We start from the raw sequence: 23,300 nt of genomic DNA on the forward strand, positions 1-23,300 counted from the left end.
TCTATGAGGAGTTGAGAACTGGAAAATAATAGTAATAGTTTATTATTATGTAACATTTACTATGTTTTAGTACTGTTCTAAGACCTTTCTGTATTCATTTAATCCTCTTAATAAACCTATGGGATAGGTTATTGTCTTATTTTACAAATGAGGAGACTGAGTGGCTAAGTAATATGCCCAAGGTCTCACAGCATAAGTCCTAGAGCCAAACATCATACATAGGCAGTCTGGTTCCAGAGTCTGGGCTCATAACGTATCCTAGACTACATCTGTTTGTTCATTTATTTAGTAAACATATAGAGCATTTAGTGTGTGCTGGGTGCTATTCTCAGCAGTTTATACATAATAACTCATTTATCCTCCCATAACCCTATAAGGTAGGTAGTGTTGCCCTTCCCATTTGGCAAGTGAGTGAACTGAGATCACACAGCTAATAAAGGCAGAGGTGAGATTTTAATCCAGGCAGTATGACTGTACAGTCTATACTATTAATTACTGTTAGATAAAGTGTGGGAGAACATTCCACATAAAGGCAGTAGCATATGCAAAGGCCTTATGGTTGGTTGGATCATAGAGTATTAAAAGAGTTGTAAGAAGTGAGTTTTAATAGGGAGGTGACGTGATCAGATTTGTAATTCAAAAATAATTTTTCCCATGTTTCTTCTGTCACTTTATAAGATGTCATTGACCAGTTTTAGTCTTTTCTCAACTTACTAACTGTGGAGGGTGAGATTTATATGGGAGAGGCCCAAGAAGGTTAAAAAGGTGATTCAGACAGCTAGAGTATTTTGAGTATACAGAGGAGAGAGCATCAGTGATGATAAAGAATATCAAGTTTCTGGGAAGGATGGGAGAGGATAGGATTTAAAATATGCAAGTTGGAATGGACCTTAAATGGGAGAAGGAACAGGAGGGAAGGTAAAGGAGATGAACAAGATGGATATACATTAGGAAGGTTTACAGATTTAGTAATGGAGAGTTTAGGGAGTTTCCATATGATAGCTTCAATTTTGTTTCTGTAAAGAATGACATGAAGTCTCCTATTGTGAGCAGAGAGAGGGGAATGTCAGTGATTTGGCAGTTTAACAGTGTGGAGAAGTTTGAAAAAGTTGTTGTAAAGAGGGAAAAGTTACCACAGAAATGTAATAGGATTCTAGGCATGATCAAAGGGCACCTTTGATGTTGATATTGGTTAATTTATGGATACTAATTAGCTCTGCTGTGTAACTTTCTTAAGCAGCACTCAGGTTCTTCAGGGCAGGTGGTAAAATATGGATAGTAGAGCTCTTCCAGGGTGAGAGTTACTAAAGACAACAGGGTCCAAGAATGTTAGCAAATTCTTTTGAGATGAGGAACTATAGAATCTAACCTGAATAAGAAGGGAGAGAGCTTCTAGAATTGGGGTAAAAAGACAATAGGGTCAGCATGTCATGTTAGAGGTGTTGATTACTACCATCATAGTGGTGGTAATAGGCAAACAGAAAGGAGCATTTACATTATCAGCTCTTGAATTGAGAGGACAATATAAAGGCAGAGTCCTAGAGGGCATTACATGTAAGAATGGAAATCAGTGGGGCTCCAGAGTGCAGGGAGATATTGTATTGGCCTGGAGCTGTCATAACTGGCTTTATGGTTGACAGAATACAAATCAGGTGGCACACACTAACGAAGGAAGAGTGGACACACAGGAGTGTTTGGACAGTCCTTATTGTGGTTGATTACTGCCTTTTGTCTGTAACATTTGGCTTTTTTCACTTTTTTTCTAAAATGAAATTTTGAATAAAGTTTTTACAAAGGCAAATACATAACTGTGAATTTTTTTTAAAGACAAGTTGAAAAAAAATTTTTAAAACACCCATATTCTCTTCCACTCTGTCATTCTCTCCTTTTAGATCCTTTTGATCCATATATAGATACATCCTTTTAAAAATAGAAATGGGACCATGCTATATTATATATACTAATTTTGTAACCTGAACATTTTTATTTTTCCTTATCAGCAGATAGAGTTTAACAGAATTTTGATAGCTTTTTAGTATTCTACTGTATGACCCTTTGTTATTTTAGAATTATTGTGTTTGTCTTTTAAATTTTATGAATTCTTTATATTAGAGATTTTAGCCATTTGTTTATGTTGGGGCAATAATTCCTTTTTAATTTTATAAAAATTTTAGGTATTCATAAGTTGCATGTTTTTTATTAAAGAATTTGTTAATTTGTTTCCTTTTTGGCAACCCCCTAGCAATAGGGATCTGACCATTATCAATATCCAATGGAGGAATAATCATTAGCTGCAAGTGGCTGATTTAAAAAAAAATTTTTTTAAGTTAGGGATTGTGTTTAGTATTATTTGTCCCACAATCCATTTACTTTGTAGAATGAAGACAGTTAGCAGCATATGTGTATGATTCACAAACTACCCTTACCGCAGATGGTAATAGAGCACACAGTCCTTCCTTAGTGGTGCTGCCTGAACTTCTGCCCAGCTTCTGGCTTCAGAACTTCCAATGTGGGAGACTCTACCCCCACCCTAGAGGAAATGTGTCTCCCTCTGAAGCCCAGCAGAAGTTATTTGTACTTGGGGGTACCATCTGAGCTCTGGTTTTTGGAATCATGGGGATTTTTCAGAGCAGCATTAGAGCCAAACTCTCATGTATAATATTTTGCCTGTGGAAGGGTATATTCTGTGTTCCAAATAGTTGAATGGACAGACTGACTTTTGTATTGTGGTTGTTTAGATTGGGAGAAAAAGCCTGCCTTACAGTCAGGAGATCAGATCTCAGCTCTGCCACAGACTGTACCTACTGATTAACCTCTATAAAATGAGGATATAATACTAAAGCGGTGGTTTTCAAATTGCTTAGGTTGTTTATTCTTCAAATAAAATCTTACGCAAAAAGCCAGTGTATGAAAAAGGATGAAAGCTAGCTTGGCTGCTCTCTTTGCACTGGAAAAGGAAATCCAGAGCTCTTTCTCTTTACATCCTGTTCTTCTACATCCACCACTTGAAGAAGAGTGCGAGGCTTCTCATGGTTTGAAAACCATTAGTCCAGTTGATTTTTCTTTTTCTGGATGCCTCTGTTCATCAACATTCTAAGTTTGAGAATTAGCATGTATAATACAAAAGGTAGAGATATTCTGTTTCTAAAACTCATCTCATTGTAGATATTATAAGATCTGTTTAACTGTATTTCCCTCCAAACAAGAATAAATTACCATAGACCAGCAGTGAGGACTTCTTATGGTTTGGTCAGGTTGGAGTCTGAATCTCTTTTAGACAAAAAGAGTGATACTTGATTTGGCAGAGTGGAAATGCACTTGATTTAGTAGAGCAGAATTCTCAATCTGGGTACCCAGATGTCAGTCAGGAACATAGAAATAAGGATTGGATCATGCAAAAAAGATGGATGTTATGCTGTAGTTTTCAGTCCCTCTGTCTCCTTTTTAGTGCACGATAACCAACCACTTATGTAACCAAGGGCCCCACCTGTTCCATTCAGGATTAAGGGATGAGAGTAGGCTTTCTTTGGATATTCTCCTTCCTTACGTAGAAATATGACTCTGGATATAGGATTCACTGTAGCTTTCCTGAGACCAGAGTAGGAGCTGAAACAGAAGACAAAAAAATCTAGTAGTCCAAGGACAAAGTTCTAGTTCTGCCAAAGTCAGAAGAAAAGTAAGTGCATCAAGACATTAGGGGGAAAAAAAAAGAGAAGAAAAAGAAAAAGACATTAGAGAGGTCAGGAGCCAATAGACACGGTGAACCATACTTGAAATACCTGAGCAAGAATCAGAAACTGGATGGAGGTCTGGGTCAAGAACATGAGCATTGTGGCAGAAGCAACAAGATTGATGATATACCTTTCTCTCGGTCCTTAGGGTTGTTGTCTCATTGTTAGAGGTGGGCTCACCAGTTGCAGATTTAGAGGCTAAAGCAGGTGAATAATGAACCCATCCTGTTCTTCTAGGAAGCCAGAGCAAAGTGCAGAACTCAAATGCACCCCAAACAAGTGCTCCATTAATTACCTCTTCTACAGTAAAATATACTATCAGGGCTATCTTAATTCTTAACCTTTATTTCCTCAGATTGAGACCATGCTTATGTGAAGAGACTTGTACTTGACAAAGGTTTGATAAATGGACAGATGAGATTTGACCTTGCTTTGGGTCTCGTTATTTTCCTTTGACATAAAATGGAGTTTCTTATATTTTGTGAAGATCATGAAAATTTTAATTATGTTAATTCTTAGTACAAACTTGGAAGGAACAATGAGATGTGAATTTAGGAAAATTATTTTTAAATGTATTATAACACTTCAATAGGAGGCTAAAGTAGATAATTTTTAGAAAAATGGACTGAAGTGCTTGCCAAGAGAAACAATGACATCAGTTGTTTTGACACACAATAAATTAACTGACGGTTCTTTTCTGTTTTGATATGCATATTAAATAAAATAAGCAAAATGCATTGATTCCTACTTTAAGCAGTCCTTTCATCAAGTAGACTCATCCTAAATCATGGATCTGCTACTTTTCTAATGTCATAAAGGATGATGATTGGTATTTGTAACCTCTGCTTGCTTGGTGGAATGGTGAAGTAGAATTTCCGTTGGTAATACAGTATACTGCAGTGAATAAAAGCATGGACTTTGGAGGTAGAAAAACCTGTGTTCAAGTCCTTATGATACGACTTAGCTGCTGTGAGGTCGTAGTGTCTTTAATCTCCTCTTCAGTATACTCATCTATAAGGCAGGGATAATAATAATCCCTACCTCATAATGATCTTGGGGTTTTTTAAAAATTATTTATTTTTAAATAAGTAATATATATACATGGTGGAAAACATTCAAAAGGCCCCAAAACTTAGACAGTAAAAAGTAAATCTTCCTCATGCTCCTATCCCCTATTCACCTAGTTTCCCTTCCCAGCAATAAACCCAACAGTTATCAGTTTCCTGTGCATCTTTCCAGAGATATCCACACATATATAAGCAAAAACATGTGTACATGTGTATATGCGTATGTATATATACACACACAATATTTTACGTGAACTGTGACATGTACACATGTTCTGCAATTGACTTTTTTTTTACTTAACAACGTGTCTTAGAGATCTTTCCAACATCATTTCATAGAGGTCTATGCAGTATTGGTTTTTTTCTTTTTTTTAACTTGAATACTTTTGAAGCAAGAACCGCTCCGTGTTGTCTTCTATTTACTGGTTTCACATATTTTATATTATCTGCCTTCCCTGAAGGCATTTGAGTTTTCAACCCCTGGCTTGTGTGTGCACTACAGTTGTGTAGCCTAGAATGAAGTCCTTTCATAATTATTTTATGTATTATGTAATAACATTTGCATTAATCACTTTCTTTTCAGTTTTGATGAAGCAAGAACACAGAGAAGAGATTGATTTGTCTTCAGTTCCATCATTGCCTCATCCTGTCCAGACCCAGAGGCCTTCTTCAGATACAGGACACCTACATGACAGTGTACTGTCTGCACAGAGAAGCTTGGTTTGTCCCATCCAGCTAACATACGCATCCATGGTAACCTCAGCCCATCTGCCACAGTTGCAGTGTAGGGATGAGAGTGCTGGTAAAGAACAGCATGTGATACCTTCTTCAGTTGTGCACCAGCCTTTTCAAGTCACACCAACACCTCCTGTAGGGTCTTCCTATCAGCCTATGCAAACTAATGTCGTATTCAATGGACCAACTTGTCTTCCTGTTAATGCTGCCTCTAGTCAAGAATTTGATCCAGTTTTGTTTCAGCAGGATGCAGCTCTTCCTAATTTAATAAATCTTGGCTGTCAGCCACCATCATCCATACCTTTTCATTCTTCAAATTCAGGCTCAACAGGACATCTCTTAGCCCACACACCTCATTCTGTGCAGACCTTGCCTCATCTGCCGTCAATGGGATACTGTTGTTCAAACACAGGACAAAGATCTCTTTCTTCTCCAGTGGCTGATCAGGTCACAGGTCAGCCTTCCCCTCAGTTACAACCCATTACGTATGGTCCTTCACATTCAGGGACTGCTACAACAGCTTCCCAAGCAGCCTCTCATCCCTTGGCCAGTTCACCACTTTCTGGGCCACCATCTCCTCAGCTACAGCCTATGCCTTACCAGTCTCCTAGCTCAGGAACTGCCTCATCACAGTCTCTAGCCACCAGAATGCATTCTGGACAGCACTCAACTCAAGCACAAAGTACAGGCCAGGGAGGTCTTTCTGCACCTTCATCCTTATTATGTCACAGTTTGTGCGATCCAGCTTCATTTCCACCTGATGAGGCAACTGTGAACATTAAACCTGAACCTGAAGAGCAGGAACCTAACTTTTCTACAATTGGTCTTCAGGACATCACTTTAGATGATGGTAAGTTCATCTTTATGCTTTGAAGCAGTGAAGATCCAGGAACTTCCTTCCCTTAAGAGTCATGAGAAAGTTACCATGGATTGTTTATTGGCATATGGTTGGGCTTTTTAATAAGTTGTTTTTACTAGAAATATGTTGATCTATGACTCTGAAGATAGACATGAACATATATGCTTTAAAGTCTATTTTACCACTTATATCTGTTGCGAAGGGTGAGACCTTGAGTAATAACCTACCACCCATTTGTGATGGAAATGAAGATGTGAGCTTTTATTGAGCATTTTTCCTTTCAGAACGTACAGTGAGGTCACAGTGTCTAGAGAATGGAATTCAGAAGTGTTAATTCACTAAACATTGCAGAATGCCATCTCTTTGCAAGGAACAGAGTTAAATGCTAGGAATACTAGGAAGGTATGAGGATAGAGTTCTTGTCCTTGAGGAGACTCATACAAGTAAAGAACCTGCTTCTCTGTGGCCCTGCCAGCTTGCTGAGTCAGATAGTGGTGATAGTACAAGACCAGACTGGTTTGCTGCTGCTGGTACAGCTGTTGGCACCATGATAAAAAGAAGCTATTTATGTAAATGTAGCAAGTTGGTATGTAAACCTCTATTTTTATGAAATCATAAATTGGACAGCAAACTCTGGAAATTAATTATTTTAATAATTGAAAATTCCCCCAAGGTAGGATTTTCAGGTAATAATTTTAGTTTATTCTTGGCTTTGTCATTTATATGGTAGTGAAAGTTTGTCTAAATAGGAATTCAGTGAAAGCTACCTGTAAGTGTTGTACAATATGAAAAATTTGAAACATGGATATAGAATTTTAATTCTCTCTCTGATTCTGTATTAATCTGTAGAAAAGTAACTCTAGGTCAGCCATTTCCTTTATACATCTGGAGAGGCTATTTACTACTTAGTTGCAAAGCTGGTTTTAAATTCCAAATTCCAAACATAAGGGAAAAGGAAGGTAAATAAAATGATAAAATGTGGGAGCCCCCACTTTACCCCTGACCTGGCACCAGGGCTTTACTGTCAGATCAGTATATGAGGATACAATGATGCAGTAGGTCTTAGTCACTTACAACCAAGATATAAAAGAAGCACATTGGGAGATCAGCAAAGAGATGTGAAAGATTCTATAAGAAGGATTCAGAGAGGCTTCCTTGAGGAGATGACTTTTAAGCCAGTCTTGGAGGATGAGTATATTTTTCAGTAAATAAGGATCAATCACTTCTTATCCTTTTGGCTAAGAACAAGTATAGTATCAGTAAATGAGAATCAAAGGGAAAACCAGACAACAGAAGCAGAAACATAGAGCTATGTCTGGGAAAGCATGATTTTCTGTGGCTGGAGGGCAGATGGCATGGTAGAGGATGGCTGAAAGCCGCAAGGGGATATGCCAGGTCATTTGTGTATAAACAGAAGGTATAGCTGTAAACAAGCAAAACCTACAATTTGCATAGCATTGTTATCTAATTTAACTCTTACTAATCCTCTAGATAGCTATATTTAGAGAATCAGACTTTCTGAAGGTCACATAACTGGTAAGTAGCAGAGCTGAGACTGGAGGCAGGTCTTTTCAGTCTAGTCTTTTTCTTGCAGTACTACAGCTGCCCCCCAGCAACAGCAGGCCGTGGTGGTTAGAACGCAGCACTAAAGGGGATCCCCCAAGCTTTTTTTAATTCCTAGAGAATAGTGGAACATTCTCTAGGAATGCATGTGCAGAATTTCACTGCATGAATATATGTTCACAACAGCATCTGATCTGTCACACTTGTATTGCTTTCAAGGTTTGTGTTTAGAATTTTAATCCCTGAAACAAAGGGTGAGACCTGGAGTGTGATAACCTACCACTTCAGTGATGCCACTGAAAACACAAGATTTATTAAGCAGGTCTCATAGCTGCTGGGTATTCCAGCTCGTTGTCTTTCCAAATGAAGACTGTTTTTCTAAAAAGAGACCAAAGCTGGAACCTGCTCTTTCTAATTTACCACAGATTGAGTGATTTTTGGGGGGACAGCAAATTGGAACTTTTAGAAAGGCTTTATGGAATTTTTATTTATTTCATCTTTTGAATATGTGAAGATTCTTTTGAATATGTGAAGATGTGTTGCAGAAACAGAGAATCTGGAAAAATGAGGTCTATGAGGGCAAGTATAAAAGCAATTTCATTTTTGTTCCATTCACAATTAAGCAAAGTTCCCCACAGAGGACAAGGACTGGCTAATGAATTCCCTTATTGCTACCTATCAGGAGACTTGATAGAAGCTGAGTGGTGGGACTTCCCTGGTGGTCCAGTGGTTAAGACTCTGTGCTTCCAATGCAGGGGGCGTGGATTCAATCCCTGGTTGGGGAACTAGGATCCTGCATGCTGTGCGGTGCAGCCACAAAAATGCTTAAAAAAAAAAAAAGAAGCTCAGTGGTGCTAGCAGTAATTAAAGAGGGGGTGGGAGAACTAAAATACACTCCTGGGCACCTCCGATTATTTGATGTATAATTTTTGCAATTTACATTTTGATGCTATCAAATATCAAATGAATTTTTGATGTTTGCCAACTGACTCATTGATTATGTTATTTGGATTTGCCTTTTTTTTTTGGATTTGCCTTTGAAGGTAAACTAGAGGCTTAGAAAATCCTACAGTTCTGCAGAGTTTTAATATAAATTCATTAAAAGAACAATAATAACATATTTCATAGGCCTTGAACTCCCTAGTACTTGGAACTCTGTAGTACTTGAATGGCCCCTTTCTGGTAAGCTTTAAAAGTAAGCCATAAAACATGCCAAAAAGGATTAGAAGTACTTAAAGCGAACTTTGCAGTTAGCTTGAGCTCAAGTTTTATTTTAACTTTTCTATATTGTGCTAAGTATTAAGTACAAAGTAATTTCCACTCCACAACTAGAGGACACAAGTAATTTCTTTAAATTTGTGTTATACTAGTTAAATATACTTACCATCTAATCCTAATAACTTTCATTAATCCTATTTGTTTTATATTTATTTACCCCTTTCTTTTTTATCAAATTAAAGATTAAAACAAATAAAATATCCTTTTTATTTTTGAAATTTTTAATTAAGATGGAGTCTGTCAAGAATCATTCAGGTATTACTTGACTGTTACTTTTAGAAATACAGACATTGGGCTTCCCTGGTGGCGCAGTGGTTGAGAATCTGCCTGCCAATGCAGGGGACACGGGTTCGAGCCCTGGTCTGGGAAGATCCCACATGCCGCGGAGCGACTAGGCCCATAAGCCACAATTGCTGAGCCTGCGCGTCTGGAGCCTGTGCTCCGCAACAAGAGAGGCCGCGATAGTGAGAGGCCCGCGCACCGCGATGAAGAGTGGCCCCCACTTGCTGCAACTAGAGAAAGCCCTCGCAGAGAAACAAAGACCCAACACAGCCAGCCAGCCAGCCAGCCAGCCAGCCATAAATAAATAAAATAAATAAATAAATAAATAAATAAATGGACATTAACACCTTAATTTTTTATTATAAATTCAGTGACATTTAATAGAGAAGATATTAGTGCACCTCAGCTCAGAAATTCAAGACTTGTAGAACTAAAAATACTCTAATACAGCTCCCCCATTTTATAGATAAAGAATCTGAGTTTTAGAGAGCTTAAGGTATTCATCCAGGGTAACACTGATTTAATAGCAGAGTAAAGACTAAAACCCAAGTCTCCTGGTTCCTAATTCAGTACTCTAAGAGTTTTTTCAGTATCTGCAATCATGTTTTTCATCAGTCTGTGGTTTGAGACTGTGGATGTAGAGCAAGCAGAATAGATGAAAGAAAATGCTGTTTCCTCAGCAGAGCCTTGGTTTGTGAGAGGGGCCATTCTAGACTCTCAGTATAGATGAAGTTTTAAAGGCTCTCTACTCCATCCTCATCTTTCACACTGGAATTCATACTCTGGTATCCCTAGTGATATTATATTCCTGTTGGTCTCTTCATCTCCAGATTCTTTGGAACATCTCAGGGCCTTTTAAGTTCCAGCTGCCTTTGTTTTATGTGGGCTCTGGTGCCTCTGGAATCATGCAGAACAAATCTAATCATTGTTCTGTAATAATCCTTCACATGTGTGAAATCTTGATCTCTTTCCCAAGTCTTAAGAACACTCCAGCAATTTCATCCTTCCCTCAGCCTCACTAACATGCTAGTTCCCTTCTGCTTGAACCCTGGTGTTTGGTTCCTTTTCGTAGTGCATATCCAGAAGGGAACACTCTAGCCAGCTCAAAGTGGATTGGGACCGTCACCTTCCTTGTTCAGAAGACTTTATTTATCAGTTTGGTGTTAGGTCAGGGGATTTTCTTAGCTTCATCTTGCTGTTAATTTAGTGAGTCATAAGTACTAGTCATTAGTCATAACTAAATCACATCCATTCTGTATCCCCACCCCCCACCCCTCCACCATGGATTTTTACATATGTTTTTGGAACCCACGACTAAACTTTGCAGTTATCCTTGTTCAGGTTCATTGAGGTGATTTTGACCCCTCATGTCAATCTTCCAAACTCAGGAGAGTCCCAGAAGCGTTTCTCGTTTTCAGAGTAATGTGGCTCCCTCCTCAGGGGGATTACTCCTTGGGGTAGTAGCAGCAGCAGAATACTGACCTTTACCAATTGATGTTCTCTTTCAAGCAGTCCCCTTGGAAGGCTGTAATATATACTTACTCAACCAATTAGAGTATTGTTCAAAATTCTTTTGCTACTTTCATTTTTCTTTGCTACCTAAGTGTACCATTGCCCCTGCTTGGAAAGCATGTGCTACTCTGTAAAATTATCAGTGAGTTTTTACTCAGATGGTAAAGTTTGTGTGCCTGGAGCTGTAATTTTTCCTAAACACTTCTGTGCATTATAGTGTGTATGTCCCAGATTTGGACCAAGTGATATACATTAAAACAGTACAAAAATATAGAAATTGTCACAGCTGTGTTTTAAGCATTTTAATTAAGATTATAGTATTGTTAAACTAGACTGTCTTAGACTTTTAAATACAGGCCCATTTAATTTGTGATTGAGCTGAATCCAGTAAGAACTTTCCATTAGAGTCCCTCAATTCCCTCTTGTCCTTCTTTGTTCACAAACTAACAGAGCCATAGCTACAGCTCTTCAGCAGAGAAGAGGGTACATGTTAAATATAGCCTGACCTGCTGCTGTGGTGAAAACTGACACTGCCACTTGCAGGCTCTGTGCAGTAACATGCTGATCCTGAATGTAGGGCAATTGCTAATTTGACTGTAAACATGGACTCTAGACATGACCTCTGCTGCTGCAGTTCTATATAGGTGACAAGCAGATGAACCTGCTTTCCAGTTGCAAGGAAATGATAAATACAAGATTCAGGTGATTAACTTGGATGGGGAAATCAGGAGACTGGTATGGAGGAGCAGAATGGTAAATATTATTGTCAGTGTGCTAGCCCACCTGTTGGATACTCGTTTACTGGTGTTTATTGTATTTAAATAAATAAAACAAAAGAAAGCCATGCATAGCCAATGATGAGAATGGGTCCCAAATGAGGTGTTGAATCACTTAGGGGCTCAGTAGTGGAGGGAGGTAGATAATACTGAACTTTCTCTTTTAACTAGGACTCTGGGTAACTCATGAATACTCTTCTGGGAGGCATACATGTACCATCCAGCCTCAAACATACTTATGATGGATAATTCCAGAGGCAAAAAGTCCCACAAATAATACCCATGTAGGCTTTGGATCATGGCTTATGCAGAACAGATCATGATGGGGATTCAGGACCTTAAACACAACCACTCTTGGACATATAATAAGAAAATTTAATTTTTAGACCCAGTGAAGCAAGGGCAAGCATTTGAGAAGACCTTTTATTTCTCATATCAGGTGTGTCTGTATTATCTCACATGGCCCAAATTAGTTATATTGCATATGAACAAAATTTTTTCCTTGAATCAACTTGACACTAAAATTTATACATAAACTGGGAAAAATCCAAGAGAGGTTACCAGTAAATAGCCAGCATATCACAGCATATCAGAAGTCTTCAAAATAAATTCACTTCAAAAAGTGTATTTAAAAATAATTAATGAATTAATTTTCTGTCTCACATGTATTGCATATATATTTTGCCAGTTCGTTTGTTTACCAGTTTTTAAAATAGTGTTTTGATCTATAGAAATGTAAAATATTTAGGTGGTCCAACCTAATATATCTTTTCTTTTTGATTTCTGTTTGTTTGTTTGTTTGTTTTTATTTTTGGCTGCATTGGGTCTTCATTGCTGTGCGAGGGCTTTTCTCTAGTTGCGGTGAGCGGGGGCTACTCTTCGTTGTGGTGCACAGGTTTCTCATTGTGGTGGCTTCTCGTTGTGGAGCACGGGCTGTAGGCAAACGGGCTTCAGTAGTTGTGGCACATGGGCTCAGTAGTTGTGGCTCACGAGCTCTAGAGCGCAGGTGCAGTAGTTGTGGCGCACGGGCTTAGTTGCTCCGCAGCATTTCTTTTTGATTTGTGCTTTGGGAATCTTGTTTAGAAAGACTTATCTTACCCCAGTGTTATACAAAGTTCCCACTTATATTTTCCTCTAGGACTTGAATGATCTTACTGTTAATATTTAAATTTTTTATTTAACCTAGACTTTATTGGAGTATAAGACACTGAGTTGTAAGATATTGAGGGTGGGATCTAAATTTAGTTTTTAAATACTTCGCTGATTGCCCCAACACTACTTACAGTATGTATTTCATTGATTCTATTGGGCACTTTTTATTTCAAACATGTTAACATCTCTGAAACCTGGATGTATCTGTGATAAATAAATGTTTTACAATCTAAAAATAATAATAATGAATTATGGTTACTGTTTCTTGATAATAAAACTTTTTTTTTTGAACACTGTGGTAGGCACTTTGCTAGTAGCTCATTAGTTCTTCCCAACAATCTGTAAAAAGTGAATTATTAACCTTATTTTCAGAGATGTGGCTCAGAGAGCTTAAGCACTTTACCAGTGTTATATGACCACAGACACTGGGACTGGCATTTGAATCCAGGTCTGTCTGAAATTTAGATCGTCTTGCATGTGTTTAGTGGCTTCTGAAATAACTATAGTTGATTACTTTATATAATCTCACTTCTATAAACACAGTAAACATAGTAACTTTCTGATGTCTGTCAAGTGTAAGATACAAAGCCAGTGTCTAAAGATGTATTCTATTTTAAAATTCATATCCTGTTTCTGAGTTCCTTTGGAAATGAATCATTCACAGGGACAAAAATATGTTATTTACTTATTTTTTATTTATTTATTTTTTTGGCTGTGTTGGGTTTTCGTTGCTGCGTGAGGGCTTTCTCTAGTTGTGGCGAGAAGGGGATACTCTTCATTGCGGTGCGTGGACTTCTCATTGCGGTGGCTTCTCGTTGCAGAGCATGGGCTCTAGGCTTGTGAGCTTCAGTAGTGTGGCACACGGGCTTAGTTGCTCTGCAGTGTGTGGGATCTTCCTGGAGCAGGGATTGAACCTGTGTCCCCTGCATTGGCAGGCAGATTCTTAACTGCTGTGCCACCAAGGAAGTCCATGCAATTTTAAATACAGTAAATAAACCTCATTGATGAGGTAACATTTGATCAAAAACTTGAAGATGAGACGAAAAAACCTTGAAGATGAGGAAATTACCAATGTAGATACCTGGGGGAAGAGTATTCTAGGCGAAAGGGACAAGCAGAGGAAAGACCCTAAGGTAAGAGCATGTCTGGCTTATTGAGGAATGGCAATGAGGCCAGTGTGGCTGGAATATGAGGGATCTAGGGGGAAAGTAGTAGGAGATGTGGTCAAGGAGGTAATGGGGAGCCAAACGTGTAGGGCAACAGTTCTCAAACTTTTTGGTCTCAGGACTCCTTTTTTTTTTCTTTTTAATTGAAGTCTAGTTGATTTACAGTGTTGTGCGAATCTCTGCTGTACAGCAAAGTGACTCAGTTATACACACATATACATTCTTTTTTTATATGCTTTTCCATTATGGTTTATCACAGGATATTGAATATAGTTCCTTGTGCTATATATTAGGACCTTGTTGTTTATCCATTCTAAACGTAATAGTTTGCATCTACCAAACCCAAACTCCCAGTCCCTCCCTCTCCTTCCCCCCCCACCCCCCTTGGCAACCACAGGTCTGTTTTCTATGTCTATGAGTCAGTTTCTGTTTTGTGGATAAGTTCATTTGTGCCATATTTTATATTCCACATGTAAGTGATATCATATGATATTTCTCTTTCTCTGTCTGGCTTACTTCACTTAATTTTTTTTTAAACTTTGGGTTTATTTATTTATTTATTTATTTATTTATTTATTTATTTATTTATGGCTGTGTTGGGTCTTCGTTTCTGTGCGAGGGCTTTCTCTAGTTGTGGCAAGTGGGGTCCACTCTCCATCGCGGTGCGCGGGCCTCTCACTTTTGCGGCTTCTCTTGTTGCGGAGCACGGGCTCCAGACGCACAGGCTCAGTAATTGTGGCTCACGGGCCTAGTTGCTCCGCGGCATGTGGGATCTTCCCAGACCAGGGCTCGAACCCATGTCCCCTGCATTGGCAGGCAGATTCTCAACCACTGCGCCACCAGGGAAGCCCCTGGCTTACTTCACTTAGTATGATAATCTCTAGTTGCATCCATGTTGCTGCAAATGACATTATTTCATTCTTTTTTATGTCTGAGTAGTATTCCCTTGTATATATGTACCACATCTTCTTTATCCATTCATCTGTCGATGGACATTTAGGTTATTTCCATGTTTTGGCTATTGTGAACAGTGCTGCTATGAACATAGGGGTGCACGTATCTCTTTGAATTATAGTTTTGTCTGGGTATATTCCCAGGAGTGGGATTGCTGGATCATATGGTAATTCTATTTTTAGTTTTCTGAGGAATCTTCATACTGTTTTCCATAGTGGCTGTACCAACTTACATTCCCACCAACAGTGTAGTTCCCTTTTCTCCATACCCTCTCCAGCATTTATTTGTAGACTTTTTAATGATGGCCATTCTGGCCTGTGTGAGGTGGTACCTCATTGTAGTTTTGATTTGCATCTCTCCAATAATTAGTGATGTTGAGCATCTGTTAGCATGCCCATGTGTTTTCTGCCCATTTTTTGATTGGATTGTTTGTTTTTTTGTTGTTGAGTTGTATGAGCTGTTTGTATATTTTGGAGATTAAGCCCTTGTCTGTCATATCATTTGCAAATGTTTTCTCCCATTCCGTAGGTTGTCTTTTTGTTGTTGTTTTTCTTTTTAATGGTTTCCTCAGCTGTGCAAAAGCTTGTAAGTTTGATTAAGTCCCATTTGTTTATTTTTGTTTTTATTTCTATTGCCTTGGGAGACTGACCTAAGAAAACATTGGTATTATGTCAGAGAATGTTTTTCCTATGCTCTCTTCTAGGAGTTTTGTAGTGTCATGTCTCATGTTTAAGTCTTTAAGCCATTTTGAGTTTATTTTTGTGCATGGTGTGAGGGTGTGTAAATCAACTTCATTGATTTACATGCAGCTGTCCAACTTTCCCAGCACCACTTGCTGAAGAGACTGTCTTTTTCTCAGGACTCCTTTATAATCTTAAAAATTTTTGAGGATCCCCAAGAACTTTTATTTAGGTGGTTTGTATGTATCAGTTTTTATTTGTATTAGAAGTTAAAACTGAGAACTTCTTTTTTTTTAAATAAATTTGTTTATTTAATTATTTATTTTTTGGCTGCACGCGGGCTTTCTCAACTTGCAGTAAGCGGGGGCTACTCTTCGTTGAGGTGCGCAGGCTTCTCATTGCGGTGGCTTCTCTTGTTGTGGAGCACGGGATCTAGGCACGCAGGCTTCAGTAGTTGTGGCACGTGGGCTCAGTAGTTGTGGCTCACGGGCTCTAGAGCGCAGGCTCAGTAGTTGTGGCGCACGGGCTTAGTTGCTCCACGGCATGTGGGATCTTCTGGGACCAGGGCTCGAACCCATGTCCCCTGCACTGGCAGGCGGATTCTTTTTTTTTTAAATTACTGTTGGTTTTTTGTTTTTTGGTTTTTTTGGGCTGCATTAAGTTTTCGTTGCTGCACGCAGGCTTTCTTTAGTTGCATTGAGCAGGGGCTACTCTTTGTTGCTGTGCGCGGGCTTCTCATGGTGGCTTCTCTTGTTGCGGAGCATGGGCTCTAGGCGCATGGGCTTCAGTAGTTGTGGCACGTGGGCTCAGTAGTTGTGCAACGAGGGCTCTAGAGTGCAAGCTCAGTAGTTGTGGCGCATGGGCTCAATTGCTCCACAGCATGTGGGATCTTCCCAGACCAGGGTTCGAACCCATGTCCCCTGCATTGGCAGGCGGATTCTTAACCACTGCGAGGCAGGCTGATTCTTAACCACTGCACCACCAGGGAAGCTCCTGATATAGGTTTTAACAGGGTCACTCTGGCTGCTGGGTAGAGAGGCAAGGGCAGAAACAGGGAGACCAGTTAAGATGCTATTATAGTAATCCAGGCCAGAAATGATGGTTTGGACTAAGAGATGGACTGATTTTTGATGTATTTTAAAGTTAGAGCCAGTAGCATTTCCTGACAGATTCCATGTGAGGTGTGAGAGAAAGAAGTTAAAGATGACACCAATGGGGTTTTGCCTGAGCAACTGAAAAGATGGAGTTGCTGTCAGGTAAGATGGGGAAGGCTCTGGATGGAGCAGGTTTTGGAGAAAGATCTGGTGTTCAATTTTGGATGTGTTATGTTTATGGTATCTGTTGAACATTCAAGTAGAGATATAAAGTAGTCATTTGGCTGAATGAGTCTAGAGTTTGGAAGTGAGTTATAGACTGAAGATATAAATTTGAGAGTTGTTGGCATGCAGGAGGTAGTTAAAGCCACAAGACTAGATGAGGTCATTAAGTGATAATTTAATTGTCCTGCCTTTATCAATTTAGGTAATAATAATTGTATTTCTATAAAATGTTGCAGAGTGCCTACACTTACATTTCAGGAGACTTTGAATAAATAAGTAAACAAATTCACAAGTAAATAAACAGATTTACAAGGGTTAAACAACTTCCCTTAGGTCACCAATCTAGTAAGTGATGACACTACAGTTCCAAAGCCTTTCTTTTCTTGTACCCACCAGATCATTGTCTTGTTTGTATAAACCAGAAAAGCCTATATATATCGATAAGGTGGCTAAAGTAAGCAACTTGGTCAAATGGGGAGGCAGCTTGGATGAGTGGGGAAATTTTGCTCATCTTCCCACAGACATATTTCATAATTTATAAATATTTAATTTTTCAAAACTTTCTTATAAAAGGAACAGATTCTGGGACTTCCCTGGTGGTCCAGTGGGTAAAAATCCACGCTCCCAATGCAGGGGGCTTGGGTTCAATCCCTGATCGGGGAACTAGATCCTGCATGCATGCTGCTACTAAGTGTCTGCATGACACAACTAAGGCCCAGCGCAGCCTAAATAAATAAATAATAAACAAAAATTTTTTTAAAAGGAACAGATTCCATATCCCAGATTTATAAATTTTAAGAGGGATTTACAGAAGTCCTCCAGGTGTTGCTTTGAGTTAATGGTTAGATCTGTGAAAACCTCATTCAGTCATTTCATACAATGTTCTGCTATGAGAAAACCCACAGTTTTTTTTCTTAATATTTATTTTATTTATTTATTTAAGCTGTGCCGGGTGTTAGTTGTGGCACACGAGATCTTTTAGTTGTGGCATGTGGACTTCTTTAGTTGCGGCATGTGGATGCTTAGTTGCAGCATGTGGGCTTCTTTAGTTGTGGCATGTGGACTCTTAGTTGCGGCATGCGGGCTCTTAGTTGCGGCATGCATGCGCGATCTAGTTCCCCAACCAGGGATTGATCCTGGGCCCACTGCATTGGGAGCGTGGAGCCTTACCCACTGGACCACCAGGGAAGTCCCACGCAGTTTGTTTTTGAAATTTTTAAAATTCGGTAGAATATACATAACATAAAATTTACCATTTTAACCATTTTAAGTGTATGGTTCAGTGACATTAAGTACACTCAAGTAGTGTGTAGCATCGCCACTGTGCATTTCAAGAACTTTTTCATCACCCTAAACAACAACTCTGTACACATTAAACAATAACTCCCCATTCTCTCCCCACAACCCAGCCTGTGGTAACCTTTATTCTGCTTTCCATTTCCATAACTTTCCCTACTCAAGATACCTCATATAAGTGGAATACAACATTTGTCCTTTTGTGTCTGGCTTATTTCACTTAGTGTAATGTTTCCAAGGTTCAGCCATGTTGTAAGCATAGATCAGAATTTCATTGCTTTTTATGGCTGAATAATATTCCATTGTATGTATATGCCATATTTTGTTTGTCCATTCAACTGTTGAAAGACATTTGGTTTGTTTCCACCTTTTGGCTGTTGTGAATAATGATGCTTTGAATATTGGAGTATAGGTATCTGAGTCTCTATTTTCAGTTCTATTGGGTATTCTGGGAGTGGAATTGCTGGATCAAATGGAATTCTTTTTTCAACTTTTTGAGGAACTGCCAAACTAATATTTTTCCCACAGTGGCTGCACCATTTTACATTTACAGTGCATGAGGGTTCCAGTGTCTCCACATCCTTGCCAACACTTATTTTTTATTTAAAAAAAAAAAACCCAGCCATCCTAAATGGGTGTAAAGTGGTATCATTGTGGTTTTATTTTGCATTTCCCTAATGACTAATGATGTTGGATATCTTTTCATGAGCTTATTGGTCATTTGTTTATTTTTTCTGGAGAAATGTCTAGTCAAATATTTTGCCCATGTTTTTGGTTGAGTTTGGTTTTTTGGTTGAGATGTAGGAGTTATTTATATATTTTGAATATTAAATCCTTATCAAATAAGTTATTTGCGTATATTTTCTCCCATTCTATGGATTGTCTTTTCACTCTCTTGATAGGATCCTTTGATGTTTTTAATTTTGATGAAGTCCAGTTTATCGATTTTTTCTTTTGTTGCCTGTGCTTTTAGTGTCATACTTAAGAAATCGTTGCCCAATTTAAGGTCATGAAGATTTGCCCTGTTTTCTTCTTCTAAGAGTTTTATAATTTTAGCTCTTATGTTTAGGTCTTTGATCCATTTTGAGTTAACTTTGTATATGGTATGAAGGATGAGTCCAGCTTCCATTCTTTTTTTGCATGTCCAGTAGAACCCTTGCTTGAAAGTGAAAATGAATTGACTGTATATTGTCATGGTTTGTTTCTGGGCTATTTTTCTTTTAAATTTTTATTGGAGTATAGTTGATTCACAATGTTGTGTTAGTTTCTGCTGTACAGAAGAGTGAATCAGTTATACACGTATATCCACTCTTTTTAGATTCTTTAAAAATACGGAATGCTTCATGAATTTGCATGTCATACTTGCACAGGGGCCATGCTAATCTTCTCTGTACCATTCCAGTTTTAGTATATGTGCTGCTGAAGCGAGCACTTTCTGGGCTATTTTATTCCTTTGGTCTGTATGTCTGTCCTTATGCCTGTATCACACTGTTTTGATTACTGTAGCTTTGTAGTAAGTTTTGAAATCAGGAAGTGTGTCTTCCATCTTTGTTCTTTTTCAAGACTGTTTTGGCTTTTCAGGGTCCTTGGAGATTGCATATGAATTTCAGGATGGGTTTTTCTGTTTCTGCAAAAACACTGTTGGGATTTTGATAGGGATTGAATTGAATTCAATCATTGAATCTGTACATTGCTTTGGGTAGTATTATCATCTTAACAATATGAAATCTTGAACATGGGATGTTTTCCCATTTATTTAGATCTTCTGTTTCCTTCAGCAATATGTAGCTTTCAGTGTACGAATCTTATACTTCCTTGGTTAATTTTTTTTTTTAATTTTTTATTTATTTATTTATTTATTTATTTATTTATTTATGGCTGTGTAGGGTCTTCGTTTCTGTGCGAGGGCTTTCTCTAGTTGCGGCGAGCAGGGGCCACTCTTCATCGTGGTGCGCGGGCCTCTCACTATCGCGGGCTCTCCCGTTGTGGAGCACAGGCTCCACACGCACAGGCTCAGCAATTGTGGCTTATGGGCCCAGTCGCTCCGCGGCGTGTGGGATCCTCCCAGACCAGGGCTCGAACCCGTGTCCCCTGCATTGGCAGGCAGACTCTCAACCACTGCGCCACCAGGGAATCCCTCCTTGGTTAATTTTTAAGTATTTTGTTCTTTTTAATGGTATTGTAAATGGACTTGATTTATAAATTTCCTTTTTAGATTGTTCATTAAAAGTGTATAGAATACAACTAAATTTTGTGTGTTGATTTTATATCCTGTAATTTATTAGTGCTAACATTTTTTTTGTATGTTGATTCTTCAGAGCTTTCTATGTATTGGATCACGTCATTTGTGAACAGAGGTCATTTTACCTCTTCCTTTTATTTCTGTAGCCTAATCTCTCTGGCTAGAACTTCCAGTACTGTGTTGAATAAAAGTGGCAAAAGTGAACATCCTTGTCATGTTCTTGCTCTTAGAGGGAAAGCTTTCAGTCTTTAACCATTGAGTATGATGTTATCTGTGGGTTTTTCATATATGGTCTTTAACATGTTAAGGAAATTTCTTTCTATTCCTAGTTTATTGGGTGTTTTTATCTTGAAAGAGTATTGAAATTTGTCAAATACTTCTGAATTAATTGAGATGATCATATGGGTTTTTTTCCCTTCATTCTAGTAATGTATACTATATTACATTCATTGATTTTTTTGTATGTTGGACTATTCTTGCATTCTGGGAATAAATCTCACTTGGTCATGATGTGTAACCGTTTTAGTATGCTGCTGAACTCAGTTTGCTAGTACTTTTGTTAAGGATTTTTACATCTATATTCACAGGGGATATTCTGTAGTTTTCTTTTCTTGTAGTGTCTTTGTCTGGCCTTGATATCAGGGTAATGCTGGCCCTAGAATGAGAGGGGAAGTGTTCCCTTCTCTGTTATCTTTTGGAAGAGTTTAAGGGTTAGTGTTAATTCTTTAAATGTCTGGTGAAAGTTTTTGTGATAGGAAGAGATAAATCAGGTATTTTTTGGAGCTGTCAACAGTGTTTCAAGGAACTAGAAAAATGTCTCGAGGACTGCAAGTCTCCACAAGCACAATCTGAAACTACCACTGTATCAGCCAACTCACAAACGCCCCCAGCGTCTGTTGGCCTGGGCTTCTTTCTTCTAATTTATGTGCTGATTTACGTGGACTCACATGTTCTACACTTTAGAATCTGTTTTGAAGGACTCAGTTGTGAAGATTGGGCAACCTCAGAAGGGAGACTTTTGACAATATATCTGGAGTCTTTAAAATACTTCATACACACTGTAATCCTTAAGTCACCCCTGAAAGCTAGGTGAGTGATCTCAAATTTAGTAATAAAGAAGCTTAAGGCAGAAAAATTTTGCCTACGCACAAAGGATTTCTGGTTTTTGTGTTTTGTTTTGACCCCTTTAGTGAGGCTGCATTTTGAACAGATTGGCTCCTCCTTTGTTTTCCCTCTTTTATCTGCCTAAGAGGAGAGTATTAATTAGTTCACAGAGACTACAGTTTCTTCTCTTCCAAGATAAAATAAGCATTCTTCTAGAATCTAATAAAAGGTTAGGTTCTTTTATTTGAATTCCTACAGCAAAGGCCAAAAATAATTCCTTATAGGTCAAAGGAGGAGGTTTTGCCTCATTGTATTTTGGACTCTTTAACTGGGCATCTGTGTGTGTCAGCGATTATCACAAAACTGGTAATAGTGACTCTTCTTGAGTACAGTGACTTTCAACATTTTTGACAGCTTCTAACAATAAGAAGTAAGTTTTATAGCATGATCCATTACATAACAAACAAACACAAAAAACATACACTACTAACTTGAAAGGCTCACAAGCCAATCCTTAACCTTTATTTAAAAAAATGTAGCTTATCTTCTATTTTGTTCTATGTATTTTTTTAAATACTGATTTCAGCTTGCTGAATTGATTTCATAGCCTGCTAATGGATGTGAACTTCAGTTTAAAAAATATTCCTTCACGACCCACAAATTTACCTATGCATATAGTGTTCTGGGCTCATACCCTTAGACATTTTGATTCTGTGCTCTGAAGTAGAGCCCAGGAGTTTATTTTTTTATTAAGTGCCCAGATAACTCTGATGTAACCACACACATGTATTTGGGAACCACTGATAGATCTAATCTAATAAAAACTAGTTTATTTAAAACTAAATCTGTCCTTTAAAATCACTGAAAACCATCATTGTAACTTTTTTAAATGACTGCCCTTTTAAATTTAGAAAATAAATCAGCGTTACCTAAACTGTCTGGACTCCAGTATTTATATTATCTAATAAAATGCGGGGAGCCATTTTATGCAGTGATTGACAGATAAAGGACAGCTAAATTCCTCTTAATTATAGGAAAAAACAAGCTGGGCATGTAGTAGATTGTTACCCTCTGGTTTGTTCCATTCAGTAGTGATGTTGTCTTCTTTGACACAGACCAGTTTATGTCTGACTTGGAACACCAGCCATCAGGTTCAGCAGAGAAATGGCCTAACCACAGTGAGCTCTCATGTCCACCTCCTTTCTGGAGAATCTAGAGGGTGAGTGTTGATTGAAATGTGTCACTGTTTTTGTGCCCAAGTCTGGTATTTGCATGCAGTGGCCAGATTTGCATGTGCTGCAGAGGAGGGGGTATACATGGGCATCTTCTTGGTAGGGGCCCACTCATTATCTCTGGAGCTAAACTTTGTAAGAGTGCTTTTTAAATTTAACTACACTCAGGCTCTCACACTTATAATTTTAGTCTGGGGTTGAATAAAAGTCAAGTGTTGATTGGATTTATTGAACCAAAGCAGAGGGAGTCCTGTCTATATGAATTCTGTGGCTTGGGTGTGGAGTAAATTAGGTTGCTGATCAGGTGTGTAAGCCTACTCATTTCTGGTCAAGTGCTCTCAGTTTTGATGTG

The 23,300-nt window shown here is 38.4% G+C and overlaps 1 protein-coding gene and 1 long non-coding RNA gene across 2 annotated transcripts in view; one reads left to right on the top strand and one right to left on the bottom strand.

The window, feature by feature from the left end:
- LOC309648059 overlaps positions 1-9,817 on the bottom strand; it is a 71,367-nt gene extending 61,550 nt beyond the window's left edge. Inside the window, exon 1 of the long non-coding RNA XR_014256453.1 lies at positions 9,523-9,817. This is a non-coding gene — a long non-coding RNA (uncharacterized lncRNA). The remainder of the gene's footprint in view (positions 1-9,522) is intronic.
- NFATC3 (nuclear factor of activated T cells 3) overlaps positions 1-23,300 on the top strand; it is a 124,535-nt gene that overhangs the window by 90,167 nt on the left and 11,068 nt on the right. Inside the window, 3 exon segments of the mRNA XM_082436038.1 lie at positions 5,382-6,383; positions 22,832-22,896; positions 22,899-22,935. Of these exon segments, the coding sequence (XP_082292164.1) occupies positions 5,382-6,383; positions 22,832-22,896; positions 22,899-22,935 (1,104 nt within the window).

The sequence above is a fragment of the Balaenoptera physalus genome (genome assembly GCF_965194825.1).
Source record: "Balaenoptera physalus genome assembly, chromosome: 19".
Classification (NCBI taxonomy): Eukaryota; Metazoa; Chordata; class Mammalia; order Artiodactyla; family Balaenopteridae; genus Balaenoptera; species Balaenoptera physalus.